This window comes from Taeniopygia guttata, chromosome 13 (assembly GCF_048771995.1).
Source record: "Taeniopygia guttata chromosome 13, bTaeGut7.mat, whole genome shotgun sequence".
Classification (NCBI taxonomy): domain Eukaryota; kingdom Metazoa; phylum Chordata; class Aves; order Passeriformes; family Estrildidae; genus Taeniopygia; species Taeniopygia guttata.
Window position 1 is genome coordinate 10,625,667 of NC_133038.1, and position 14,107 is coordinate 10,639,773.

At 54.3% G+C, this 14,107-nt stretch overlaps 1 protein-coding gene and 1 long non-coding RNA gene across 2 annotated transcripts; one reads left to right on the top strand and one right to left on the bottom strand.

Moving 5' to 3' along the window:
• Positions 1-3,501: 3,501 nt before the first annotated feature.
• GRXCR2 (glutaredoxin and cysteine rich domain containing 2) lies at positions 3,502-8,894 on the bottom strand. The gene is made up of 3 exons (XM_030284227.4): positions 7,932-8,894; positions 6,226-6,441; positions 3,502-5,222 (listed from the first exon to the last, which is right to left on the bottom strand). The coding sequence occupies exons 1-3, from the start codon at positions 8,421-8,423 to the stop codon at positions 5,043-5,045; spliced, it is 888 nt and encodes a 295-aa protein (XP_030140087.4). The 5' UTR covers positions 8,424-8,894; the 3' UTR covers positions 3,502-5,042.
• Positions 8,895-12,352: 3,458 nt separating this feature from the next.
• LOC140685041 (uncharacterized) lies at positions 12,353-14,107 on the top strand. Its single transcript, XR_012058209.1, has 2 exons — positions 12,353-12,695; positions 13,904-14,107. It is a non-coding gene; the product is annotated as an uncharacterized lncRNA (long non-coding RNA).

Here is a 14,107-nt window from a genome sequence, read left to right on the forward strand (position 1 = left end):
ACGTAACTGTGAAAGAAATAGCACTACAAGTCTGCAAGCGGATGTAACAGTGCCTGGGAGAGGCGAAGAGCCCCAGAACGCGGGTGGGCAGCCGGGCACAGCCCGGCACGGTCCGGCCCCGGTCCCGCTGCGGTCCGGGAGCTCCGGCGGCAGCGCAGCCCCGTGGCCCGGCCGGGCACGGGCAGGAGCCCGGGCGGCCCGAGAGCCCCGGGCCCGCTAACCCCGGCCCGGCCCGGCCCGGCCCTCCGCACGCCGCTGTCCCGGTGTCCCCCGGTACTGCTGCTCCCGCTGTTCCTTCTGTCCCCGCTGTCCCTCTGTACTGCTGCTCCCGCTGTCCCGGTGTCTCTCTGTGTCTCTATTCCCGCTGTCCCGATGTCCCGATGTCGCTGTCCCCGCTGTCCCGGTGTCTCTCTATCTCTGTCCCGCTGTCCCCGCTGTCCCCGCGGTCCCCCGGCACCTCTCGGGCAGTGGCGCCACCGTGTGGCCGTCCCGCAGCGCCCGCGGGGGGACCCGGCCCGAACCCGCGCGGGGACCCGGGAGAGACCCGGGAGAGACCCGGGAGAGGGAGAGAGCCCGGGAGAGTCCCGGGAGAGTCCCGGGAGAGACCCGGGAGAGTCCCGGGAGTGACCCCGGGAGAGACACCTGAAGGGACACCCCCGGGCTCAGGGATCCCCAGCCCGCAGCAGTGCCCAGCCCCACACGCCATCCCTCGGACTGCCAAAGCCTGGGAAACAGGGACAGGTAACACACGCTTCTCTTAAAATCCTCAATGAGCTCCTGCAATAAATTCCTTTCCAGAATTATTTGCTTATTTCAAGGACTTTTCTCCTCCATCACACTGACTGGACCTAAAGCAACCACAAAACTGACTTTGCCTGTAACCCATCCGTAGGTCCAAATTATTTTTCCCACCCCACTGTTGGCTTCAAGTGTTTCCAGAATCCCTCAGCGCCTCAGCATGGGGGTCCCAGTGGCTCCAGGGCCATCCCTCGCACTGCTGCAAGCAGAACCAGCCATTTCCCACTTGTAAAAACCCAGCAGATAAAACCACACCAATAATTTCTGTGCTCTGGCCCATCACCCAGCAGATGCATGGACTGTTTCCCACTAACAGCCCCGGGCAGAAGGGGTTGCCTTGGCCATTATTTGAATGCAGGCAGTTCAGACCCCACGTACCTTTGCTGGCTGCAGCATGTGCCATCCTTTCCAGCAGGTACCAGCGGCGTTTCTCAGAAGTTGCTGCAGGGGGATCACTGGGCTGCACAGAGTTCTGCAGCACAGAGACTCGCTGCAGCTCACGCAGAGCAGTTTGTATAAAATCAAAAGATTTCAAAGCAATGAGGGGCTGGGTTTACATGCAGATCAAATGTAGCCCACATAAAACGACAGCCTCAAAGACTTGCAAAAATAATAATGTTTAAATTCATAAATATTCCAATTTTTTCTTTTTTAACTGCAGGGAAATAAGGCAGTGATATTGCAAATTCAGCCAAAGCTTTCCAGATTCCTCCACTTGTTTTCTGCTTTGGAAGGGTGGTGGCTGTGGATAAATGTAAATTAAAAACCCACTGCACAGATTAGTCACTGTGATAAAGATTGATAAATACAAAACCCTTTCACATACGAACATGCATATTTCAAATACAGATCAATTCATCACATTTGAACTAAGTGCTTCGTTCCCAGGTCATGGACTCACTTTAAAACACACCCTGCAATCATTTAAAGGCCACCCAAAAAATCCCAAACCCAACAGGGGCTTTCCACTGTCCAAGGGACCCCTGTGCTCCATCCCCACGGACCACAAGTTGCAGCTGATACACAAAATGCCCCAGCTGAGGCCACACATGAGATTTCTGTGGGCCAGGAGATGTCTTGGCACTAATGTGGCCTTGAAGAACCCCAGCAGCTTTGGCTCCTCTCTCTCCGAGAGCTTCTCCGGTCACACCTTCCCACCCTGACTTGCAGCACAGCAACATTCCAGGGCTCCACCTGCAGAGTCACAACAGAGGGAAGCAGGGCAGGAGCCTCGAGTCAGCTGTAACCAAGGCATTTATTAGTAACTCTGGGAATCCCCTCTTCAGTGCTGGGTTAGAGCCCTGCAACCCTGCTGCCGCCTACAAACAAGGATTATTTACCTCCAGCCCTGCTGCTGCCAGCCCCATGCTCAGCCCAGCCGCCCTTCCCAGCACACACGGACCGGGAACTGGGGACACAATTCCCTCTGCACCTCTGCCTGGGCTCAAACACTCCACAGCAAAGAGCACTGACCCCGCTTCTCCTTCCACCCTGAGCTGCCCAGCACTCAGGAAAGGCAGCGAGAGGCAGCCCTGACTCCTCTTTTCCAAGTTTGCTCCAAGTTTTCCCACGTTTTTCAGAGCACATCCATCGGCTCACCATGGTGTGGCAGCCAACAGTCAGTGAATGAGTCTGCCAGAGACACAGCTCTGGAGCTCTGGAGCTCTGCAGCAGGGCAGGAGAAGAAATGGTTGCTTTTCTGCTCTTGGGTTTTTCTTTAGAGAAACCCTTAAATGCCTTTTCGTGTGCTCCTGTTCCAAGGCAAACAAGAACACCTTGAAAGTTAACAAAAACCACGAGAAACAGACTCCAGAGCAAGCATCTTTGCCTGTACTTACTGTTCAAAGTCCTGGTAGTTGCAGGGATATCTGGGTTTTTCCTTTGTAAAAGAGTATTATACACAGGTCAGTTTGGGTTTTGGTACAGGGCACACCACCACTCCAGGGGTCTGTTTCTATTATTGAGCCATTAAATACCATAAAAATAATAGGTGCTCAAATAAACCAAAACCACATTTTTTAGAGATTCCTGTATTGCATCCACCATTCTCCTCAGAGACACTTCAGCTGACCCTGCTGAGATCACATGCAGAAGCCTGGTGAGTTCAGCAAGTCCAGTGTCATCTTTCCAGGCTTTCAGCAAACAGGAAAAACTTGTTATTTTTCAGCAGAAGTGCAACACGTCATCTTCCACTCCTACCCTGACCCATAAAGTAATCCAGTTTGCAAAGATCTGACAATTTTTGATAAAAGGCCACCCAGCAGAACTCACTGTCCAGCTCCCGGGATGGCAGCAGCAGGAGCCAGGCTGCCCAGGCAGGTCACGGTGGCACTGCCCGAGGCCAGCGGGTGTCTCAGCTCTGCCCACCAGGGCTGGGCCATGCCAGAGCCAGATCTGTGCTGCTGAGCTGGTGACAGAGCCAGGCTGGAGCAGGGCAGGACCAGGAGCTGCTGACAGAGCCAGGCTGGAGCCCAGCAGAGCCAGGAGCTGGTGACAGAGCCAGGAGCTGCTGACAGAGCCAGGCTGGAGCAGGGCAGCGCTGGGGCTCACCTTGTGCCACCAGCCCAGAGGGGATGGAGGGAGGGATGGGGGGCTCCAAATGCAGCAGAAATAACCACCAACATGCGACCAGTACCCCATTGTCTCTGCACTCAGCTCACCAGGATGCTGTAGGGCATTTCAACTTTTGCCATGTGAAATAAGAGCATTTATTGGGTAAGTCAAGTCAGCGAATTACCAAAACCAAAAGGAGTACAGTGGAAGCCGGGGAAGCAAATCCCTGCTCTGCTCGGTCCACACTCCCCAGGACACTGGAGCCCCTGGGATGGGACTGAGCAAGGGCAGAGCTCAGCTCCTGGCTGCAGGCTTCAGCCCTGTGACATCTCCACATGATGGGAACAGCTGACACAGCCAGGAGGAGTGACAGTGGTTGAGAAACATTATAATTACCAAAGAACAATAAATATTGATTTTACAAGTGCATATTTGTGTCTAGTTTTATTGTAAACACTATCAGGCAATTTTGCCTGGTTATTTTTTTCTTATCTTAAGCCAGCAAACTCTCCAGCAAGCCCAACAAACTGAGACCAAACAGGTCACATTTGAGGGAAGGGATCTGCCTGACAGCAATTTCTGACTTGGGAAGCCTCACCTGTCCTCAGTGATACCCCAAGGACAACATTTTTTGACATTGCAGATACTGATATGATGAAAGAAGCCAATCAAGCATCTCCTGTAGATTGATGCGCTTTTAAAAAAAGAAACCCTCAGTACCCACAGCACCATGTCAGCAGAAGACGTGTGGACGTGTAGGAGCTAGAGCAGTATTGTTTTGAATCGTTTCAGTGTTGCAGAGAAACCTTGTAACCTAGCACAGGAAAGAGAAACTTGGCCATAAATTACCCTGCCTGGTCCTGCAGCCTCAGCGTGAAGCACACGTGAGCAGCCTGTGTCTCCCCGGGGTCTCAGAGGTAATATGGGAGTTAAGGCTGCACTGACATCACTCCCAAATAGAAAAGGTAATAAGTTAGTGCTTTAGAGAAAAAATAGCACTTTCCCTGTTTGCCTCAGGCTCTCACAGCACAGCCCCTGTGCTCTGTGCACCAGTGGCAGCCTGCAAAGAATCCCCATCGTTGCTTCATCTCACTAATTAGAGTTTACCTGCTGTATATTACAACACAGGATTAGCGTTAAGCAAGAGCTGTCCTGCTCACCCTCAGCCTGGTCCTGAGAAGTGCTGAGCAGCATTCAGGGGAGTTTCAATTCAGCCCTTCCTTGTAGGGAGGCTAAAACTTAATAACTTCTATTTAGAATAATAAATTCACATACATTTTTTAAATCCTTCAGGTTTGGGAAGGGTTTTCAATTCCCCCCATAAATCAGACCCCAAAGGAATCCCTGTGTCAGTGAAGCAGGGGTCAGATCAGCAAAACCTCGGGAAATGCCCGAGACCCTGCAGGTTTCAGAGAGAGAACGGCAGCGGCAGTGCCATTGCTGGTGTTCAGCAAGTTAAACCCAGAGGGGCACTGCTGGGACAAAGGGAGCACAGACCTGGGCTGGAATGCACTGGGACCAGTAAGGACTGTGCACCTGCACTGGTACAGACTGGTACCGGCACCCCTGGGCACCTTCCCCGATGCAGCTGGGGTCAGGCACCGGGGTCGGTCAGGGACCCGCTGCCCCTGCCCACCCAGCCTCAGCCCCGGTGAGACGTGCCCAGCGCCTTTCCCAGCGCGGCCCCGGGCTCAGGCAGCGCACACCCGGCACGGCTGCTGCCCGCTCTGGTCGCACGCCGGGCACCGCAGCGCCCGGTAGGACTCCCGGAATCGGTTTGCCAGCATGGAGAACTTGCTTCCGTGGCACAGCGAGCAGGGAGCGCAGCCCGAGCCTCTGCACTGTGAGCAGCCGCCTCCAGCATCGCCCTCCTGAAGCAGAGAGCAGAAAAGGATTTGTTAGAGAGTGCGAGATATCAAAGTCAGGAGCATTCTTGAAACTCCCTCTCCTGGTCTTTGCCATCGTGGTTGCCCCGACACACCACTCTGCCTATGACAATCAGTTCTCCACAGCAAGGACTTGGACAAAAGGGCTCCCACATGCTTGGGGACAATTTGTGGCAACTACTAGAAAATGAGAAGTTAATGTCACTGGGCTTACAACACAATACTCCAAACTCATCTTTCTCCTCTGCACAGCTTCACCCATGCCCTTGTCATTTCTTATCACACCAGTTCCCCTCTGTAGCCTCAGGTTTGAGCCACGCTTCATTTCTTCAGGGATTGCTCCTTACCCTCTCTCCCCAAATCCCTCATCATGCACACTTTCTTTTGAGCTGTCCTTTGTGCCTGCCTCTCTCCCACCGTTCCAGGCAGCCTCTTTCAAATCCCACCCTGAAATTCCTGGGAGCAGAAGGACCGCTGTGACCCACAGGCCAGACTCAGTTCCACGAAACTGTATCAGCTCCACATGACAATACTGGGGTTTGTGGGATCAAATCATGGTCAGACTAATTGGGATTCTGACCAACAAAGACTCCCCCGTGAGAAAGCAAATGTGAGGCACAACCTTATTGCAGCTGATACCAAAATTTGAGCCTGAAGCAGTCTCAGCCACAGAGCAGCTGTGTTTAGCCTTGTCAGGCTGGAGAAACTCTGGCCTGCTCTTATCCCATGGGATGGAGCCCAGCCAAGCTCTGCAGGTGCCAGCCACCTCCCGGGGAAGCACCCAGGGGGAGACACGAGCGCCTGGAGGCAGCACTGCTGTCCCCAGAGCAGGGTCTCAGCACAGTGTTGCTCGTTATCTCCTGAGGGAAACGAGGAGCAGAGTGGTGCTTTTTATCCAGACTTAGCTAGGAGCCAGAGACAGAGGTGGATGGGGCACGGGTGGTTTGACCAGGGTTAAGGGGAAAAAGCACTTTTCATTTTCTCTTACCTGCACATGCTGGTTGCAAGTGACCTTATTCTCCACATCTTTTTTATGACCACCACTAAATAGCTCTTTCTTCTCCCGGTACACGAACGTCCAGTCATTTGTTCCTTCAGTCTGGATGATTCTTCTCATGAGCTCTTTCTGGCCCATCGGTGCACGGATGATTTTCAGGTTATTGGTGTAGATTATGATCTTGCCAAAATCTACAACTGGGGAAGTCTGAAGAAAGAATTTGCCAGTGTCTCACTAGTATAAATTCACTCTGCAAACACTGATGGTCCCTACTTCCAGAAGAGTGTCCCCTCCACCAGGCCAGCTCCCCTGACCACCCCCAGAGCATCCAGCAAATTGGTGGAGGTACAGCCCTACTGGGTAAATTTGTATTTTTTTCTAGTCATTTTAAAGCTAAACTTGGTCAAACCTTTCCCTGAGAGCAGCACTTTGCTGACCTGGTCCCTCCTCCCTGGGTGTCATATGGAGTTACTGGGGCCTATTGTTTTACACACTCTTCATATTTCACTCTGTCTGTGTCAAGAGGCCATGCAAAGGGAGATGTTCCCCTAACAAAGGCCCCAAGTCACACCAGCTGCCCTGAGGAGGCTGGTGCTCTCCTGGCAGTGGGGCAGCTGCTTCCCTGTGGGGAGAAGCACAAGGGAGAGGCGGGTGAGCACAAGTCCTGCCCACCTGCAGAAGGTGAGAGCCTCGTGTGTGTTACACAGCGTCTCCAAGCACCCAGTGCAGGCTGCTGCAACACAAGCTGCTTCTGGACACTGTGCTCACTCCAGGTATCTGTGGCTGGGGACAGGGGGGAGGGAGAGGAGCAGTTACCCAGGAATGCAAAGCAAATTAACGGGCTGGATAAGATCACAGTAGTGCACTGTCTTTGGGCAGGAGAGATTCATCGTGGCCTGATGTTTTCAGGCAAACTGCATGTCCAGTGTGTCAGCAGGTCAAATATCAGCCACCTGGGTTTCCCACGCACAGCTTTGGTGAGCACCAGGAATTAACAGACTTTCAGTGTGCTCAAATCCAGGCCATAAAAAGTATTTACACATATTGTGCATGTACTGCCTCTTTATGAGGACTAAAGAAGCACTTCTCTGTCAGTGGCATTAATTATATGTTAAGTAAATAGCCAGTGAAACTAAGCTGGGATTGTCCAAGTAGCCAAAGATTAATTCTGGCTGCCAGAGGATGCAGACACCTGGCACCCTGATGGCAGCACTGCCAGCCAAAGTCACACAAGTTTAATATTTTAAATATATCTAATTAACATCCTCCTTACATTTGACTGATCTGGATGCAGTAGGATTCCCATGTACAGATATCAATATCTATGGAAACATTCTCTTTACCCAATGGACAAATGCAGCCCAGGACCAGGAGAAGCCAGAGCACAGCTGGAGCACAGCTGGCAGATGCTGCCCCGCCTGCAGACCCCGAGGATCCTGGCCCGCGTGGATATTCCGCACACGGAACGCCTGGAACAAGGGCTGGAGAGCCACGGCCACCCTTTGCAAGCCCTGGCCTGATGAAGTTTTACGTGGCCGAGGCTGCACGAGGCTCTGGCAGCGCGTTCCCCGGCAGGATTCGGCCCAGGGCCGTGCCCGAGCTGGGCAGCCGCGGGCAGCTCTTACCTGTAGGGATGGCTGAGCCATCGGGAATCTCCTGCCAGGCAATCACATTTCTCCATCCCTCCCAGCACTTACCCTGCAGGGGCTGGCGCCGGGCTGGCAGTCGCTGGGCAGGGCTGCGGTGCCCGCCAGCCCGTGTGCGGGGTCCTGGCGCAGGACGCTGATCCTGCGGGCGGTCAGGGCCGTGGGCCAGCGGAACGTGTTCTCCAGCAGCTGCCCCGGCTCCAGGGGCTCCCCCGGCTCCAGGCTGTGGCGCAGGAAGCGCCGCGAGTGCTCCTTGGCCGGGGGCTCCAGCTCCTGCCCGTCTTCGTAGACCTGCTTCAGCACCCGCCCGCTGCCAGCCGAGGAGATTCTGAACCTCACCTTGCGGGGCCGTCCCTCCTGCCGCTGGCTGAGCTTCTTCTGGGGCTCATCCATCACCGGAGTCCAAACTGCAGGAGCTGGAGACCAGCTCCAAAAGCTTTGGGTCCAAAAGAAAACACTTCCAGCCTCCCCCTGCCACACGATGTATAATTCAAAGTTTCTAGCAGTTCCTCTCATCTTACAGCAAAACTGACACCGCTGCATTAAAAATTGATAGAAATTCACAAAGAGAAAATACCACCGGTACTGAAGTCAAAAGCAGGTTGGTGAGCAGGGGCCAGGCTGGACCACTGGAAGAAAGGAGTTAACCTGGAAGGAGAGGATTAAATATCATGTTTCTGAAACCATGGAGATGTTTCTGCCATGTGCTGTGATAAAAACTACCCCAAATACATCATCCCAGTAGCTTTTCATAATTTTCTGACAAGGTCAAAAGTTAAAAAGACAAAATGAAAGAAAAAGCAATCCAGCCTCACAAATTGCAAATGTGACTAATTCTTCTCCCATTCTTACACTGAAACCCTGACAGCACAAAGCTCAGTTTCATTTTAATCTAATGTGCTCCTCTGCAGGTTGTGAGATCTAATTAAGATAGTCTCTCATTAGTGCTCAATCCCTATTTGTAATTCCTGATGCCTTTTAGGGCCTTTTGGACCATTCTAGGTTTGGTTTTCATTTTAGGAGACAGTCACTCATGCAGCCCCAGCTGAGGGATTTCCTTTGCCCAGCACTGCCAAACCTCCATGTCTGGGCAGCCGTTGGCACCAGGCAGGTTCTGGGACAGTCCAACCCCAGAGATCCCACGCGTCCCATCCATCCCATCCCCAGAGATCCCACCTGTCCCATCCATCCCATCCCCAGAGATCCCACCCGTCCCATCCATCCCATCCCCAGAGATCCCACCCGTCCCATCCATCCCATCCCCAGAGATCCCACCCGTCCCATCCATCCCACCCCCAGAGATCCCAGCCGTCCTCCAAAGCTGGTACCCCACTGCCCTGGTCTCTGTCACAGAGGCTTTGGTTCCTCTGCCCGTCCCTGCCTGGGCATCTTGAGCTCCTCTGACCTTTCGAGGCGTAAAATAAAGTGGTACAAAACACATTTACAGGTCACTGGGTTTTAAATATCACTCAACACCTACCTGAATCATGTAGGTCCCCAACAGGAGTTAAAACCTCTTTTTTTTTGAGTTCCAAGACTTTAGTACACATCCACCATTACACTCAAGGGGGACTGCCTTGGCAGGACGTAGGCAGAGAGCTTCATTTAACTTCTTTTAATTCAAACCCAGCACTGTTCAAGCTTAATGCTCTCAATAGGTTAATTCATTATGTCTTTTAAACGTTTGTTAATGAAATCCTAGGATGACACTTTAGCGGCTGCCTGCTAATAACTCCACTGCACAGACCTTCCACTGGCCAAAGAGCTGCACAGGCAGTTTCTGTCATGACAGACACGGCTCTGAGGGTCCCTTGGGCTGCTGGAAGCCTCATCACAAGGACACGTAGAAAATGTTTCCTGCACCAAGGGAACAGGCCCGAACAGGCCGGGAAAGCACACAGCCCCGGAGCCGCCCTCGGCATCGCCGCAGCACCACTGCAGCGCTGCTGCCAGCTCCATCCTGCCTCACTTTGTAGGAAAACTCGGATTTGCATGAGCCACGCTCAGCTCCTGCTGCGTTCCCTTGGGAAGCCTGAGCCGCCCTTCCCCTGTGAGCCCTGCTGAACCCAGCCTCGGAACTGCTGAGCTCAAAGGGTGCCCAGCGGCCACGATCTGACACAAATCGCACTGAGATACCTCAAGTGAGTTCGCTCTCTTTTGATTACGGGAACAATCAGACAGGAAAGGAAGTTCAAAGCAGCAATGAGAGACCAGAGCAGCAGCACTGGCGGCTGTGCAGTTACTCGCAGGTGCTGCCACAGCTCGGATCCAGAGTGGAGCAGCCCAAGTGGAGTGGAGTGCCTGCAGGGTCCCCGGCACGGCCAGCCCGGGTACCTCCCGCAGCCACACTCCCCATGTCACCCCACACAGGACACAGAGGCGGCCCCTCGCCCCTCACTGCAGAGCCACACGCTCCTTTATGTCCGTGTGCTGCTGACTCCACAAAGAAAAGCTCCCCAAGGGCCATTCTGCATTTCTGGGCTGTTCTGAGCACCTCCAGTCCATGCTCCCACATTAAACACCCAAACGGGGACTTTCGGGTGGTGTTTGGTGAGGCCATCCCCGGCCAAACACCACCCGTGACCCCGGGTGCAGGGGGCTGGCACGGGTGGGTGCGGGACAGGGGAGCCCCCGCCACCCGCACATCCCGCGGCTCTGGGGCTAGCGGGGGTTTGTTTCCCACAGCCCACACGAGCCTTACTAAAAATGCAACAAAAATAATTCAGCATTCAACAGTGAAATCATTAAGTTGCACGACCTAGATCATCACAGCGCTATATTTGACTTCAGACTGTTGCGCTGCATTTCAATGACATCTGTCTTCCAAGCGTGGGGCCTGTCCTCCCCCCGCAGCAGGGGAGGATGGGGCAGCCGCAGGCTCTGCAGAACAAAGAGCCAGCCCTTGCCCCGAGCAGCACAGGGCTGCACTGGAGCTGCTGCAGCAGAGCTGGGGCTGTACAAAGCAGGGTTGAAAGCACAGCCACAGGGAGCTGGGCTTTGAAGGCGTTTTCCCACCTGCAGGTCTTGCTGGAAAACGCTTTGTTGTGCTGTCTCCCTCACAGCAAGCCCTGCTGCCCTCCTTGCTCTGCACAGGGAGCAGGGTGAGGGTGAGCATCAGGCTATCTGCAGCAGTGCCCTGCACATCACCGCGGTGCCAGGACACCAGGGATGTTTCCCAACGCGCCTGTGACACAGAGAGCAAGGCCTGGGACGGATCCACCGGCAGCCGGCACAGCACCACTCCCTGTGGCCTGGCAGCCTGCACCTGGATTTCAAGATTCCTTGTGCCAGGAGATACTGACATCTGCAGCTAGAAGTGAACCACAAAAATATAAGTATTCTGCTAGCTACTACTCAGGAGTTTCCTATTCAGCAGCACGGAGACAGTCTCAGCTGACACTTTTTTACAAACCATGAGCCAAGACAAAGGTCTGCTTCCAGCTGTCTCCAACTGATATTGTCCAGCAGCTCAGAACATCTGTAATCTTTTATCTGAAATTAAACAACACATTTTTTTAAATGAACAGTTTTTAAAAGGTGTAGAATCTTTAAAATATGAGCTGCCCCAGCCAGACCCGACAGGTCATACAGTGCTCAGGGCTGGCTGTGCCATGTTCAGGGTTTGGTTTGGAATCCCCAGGGTGGGAGGGACCTCAGGGGTACCTAATGCGGCACCACCCCCCCAAAATCAGCCTGGTCAGTGTTCCAGCTCCGACTGAATTTGAGTGTCATTAGCAGGAAACAGGCACAAAGAGCAGCACACAGGAGCTGCAGTGGGTGGCACCTGCACAGCAGCCCTAACACCACTATTTCCAAACCATGGAAATTGCAGCATTGGCTCAGGTGTAAGCTCTGACGTTCAGATCAGGAGACACTAAAGTCTGTCTCCAGGGAAAGCAACCTGACCCACACCAAGTGCTTTTGGCATTCCTGGCCATCATCATCCTCTGCCAGGGACTTACATAAACATGCTTGTAGCACTGGCCAGGTGGCTCGTTCCTGCTGTGAAACACAGGGGCAGGCAAAGATCCTGTGCAAACTCCAGGGAGCTGAAGCAGCAGTTTTCTTCCCTCCCAGCCAGAGCACAGCCCTGGCTCCCACAGCCAAGGAATTGCTTAGCTCCTACAGAGGGAGGGAGGGTGGGTACACCCCAGCACGCCCACTCTCCTGGCTGGGGGTGATCGGTGTGTCCCACTCCCCCAGAGCTGCTCTTTCACTCGCCCTGAGCTCCTGCAGCCGTTGGCAGTCAGGAGCTGATTTCTCACTGTCAGCCCTGGACCAGCAACCCACCACTGGCCTTCCCAAACGTCCCTCTGGTATCCCAGGTCTTGCTCCAAAGAGGGCTGAAGACTGCTGCCGGAGCAGCCTGGGGCTGGGACACGGCAGCGCTGGTGCAAACATCTACCATCTTCTCGGGAGTCCTGAGCTAAGGAGTGATGTCACGCTGCATCACCTGCCTTCCTGAAGGGGCTGACAGGGCTTCCTTTTGTGCTCAGCCTCCTGCTTTCACAAAAACGCCGAAGTCACAGGCTGTTTAAAATTCTGGATGCTTTAACGCTCCACTGAGCTGGATTCGGGAGTCTCGAGGGTGCACAGACACAGAGCCACACGCACACACCTTCACACTCCACCGGGAGCACCCACAGGACTCCATTTTCCAGGAATCCAAGCTAAGAAGGTTTCCCTGCGCTGGCAGAAGGCAGGGCCGCTGCACATTCCTGGAGGCTGAAGTCAGCAGGAGCAGAGGACGCCCAGCACCTCCGGGAGAGCAGGCAGGCTCCGTGATGAAAGCCAGCTTTCTCTGCACCTACCTAGGTAAGCACAAAAATCCTGAAGTCACAAAGAAACAAAGGAGAAAACAGGAAAAAGAACTTCAAAGAGGGAAATTCCCAGGTGCTGAGTTTTATCTATGGACACAACCCTCCCCGGGCTCCTCCTGAGAGCAGCAGCACAGCCTGGGACCAGAGCCCAGGAGAACACGAGTGCAGTGGGCAAGGAACAGCCCGGGCACTGGCCAGGGCACAGGGCACTGCCCACCCGGGAGCACCCAGAACAGGGAATTGGCACTGGATAAACCCACCTGGTGATGGAAGCGAGCCCCTGAGAGCACTGCTCTGCCCTGCAGACGTGGGACTGCTCTGCCAGCACCGGGGAGCTCCACCAGAAGGGCTCGAGCCCCCTGCGTGCTCTCTGTGGGCCCATGACCAGCTTGGTGCTGCTCCCCAGACCTCCTCCCGCAGGCAACTCTGCTCTGCCAGCAGGAGCTGTGGCAGAAACCAACTCAAACTCAGCCCCCGGCTCACAACGTGCCCAGGGCAAGCAGCTGAGCCAGCGTGTCTTCCACTCAGCAAAGCAGCAGCACCCCTGCAGTGCCTTGGTCAATGCTCACCGCTCCAAGCTGCCCCTCCTGCACTGCAGCATCCTCTCCTAGCGCTGGGGGCTGCAGAGCAGCAGGATTTATAGCCTGCTCCTGGCTGCAGCGCTCACTGGTGGCCAGGAGCACCTGGGAGCAATGAAAGTGGTGCAGCCTTGCAAGCAGCGGGGACATTTCCATGTGTTTAATTAGGTAACTGGAGCCTGAGGTTTCCTGCTGTCAAACCTACATAGACACAGCTTCTGAAGGCCTGTGTTCAGGTCCATACTACTTGAAAACCCTGAATTCTTGTCTTGGAGAATTAAAACTGCATCCCTGCAGGTTCAGCATGGATGGGGCAGACCCCAGAGAAGCAGAATGCTGTGCTTGGAGTTCCGTGGCTCTGCTCTGCGCTGCAGGGGAACAGGAGGAGTGTACCAGAATGCCCAGAGCTGCTGGGGGCACTGGGCACTGCCTGCTGAGGGGCCAGGGGCTCACGGGCAGCTTCAGCTCCCAGCGGAGCAGAGGGGTGCCACTGCCCCCCTGCCCCTGTGGGGCAGCTCCAGCCCTGGGCCGTGCAGCTCAGAGGTATCAGAGCCGGTTTTGTGTCTGCCCCACAGGCTCACAGGCCTGGTGTCAGCTTGAATCAGCCCCGTTCCGTTCCTGCCAGGTGCAGGGACCAGGCTGCAGAGGAGGCAGAGGAGGAGGAGCAGAAGGAGGTGGCCTGGGTGACCCCAGTCACAGGAAGGACACGTCCATCCTCTCTCACTGTTGCTCAGCCTGGTTCCACCGCCAACTACTCCTAATGACACTTCAACAAACACACAACAATCTGTCTTCATGAAAATCAGTGAATAAATTTAATTTAAAAATA

Coding starts and splice junctions, on each gene's coding strand:
- GRXCR2 (XM_030284227.4), bottom strand. CDS start 8,423: ATGCAGCGGTGTCAGTTTTGCTGTAAGATGAGAGGAACTGCTAGAAAC. Junction 6,442..7,931: donor CCGGCGCCAGCCCCTGCAGG/GTAAGTGCTGGG, acceptor TTCTTTCTTCAG/ACTTCCCCAGTTGTAGATTT. Junction 5,223..6,225: donor CTTGCAACCAGCATGTGCAG/GTAAGAGAAAAT, acceptor TCTCTGCTTCAG/GAGGGCGATGCTGGAGGCGG.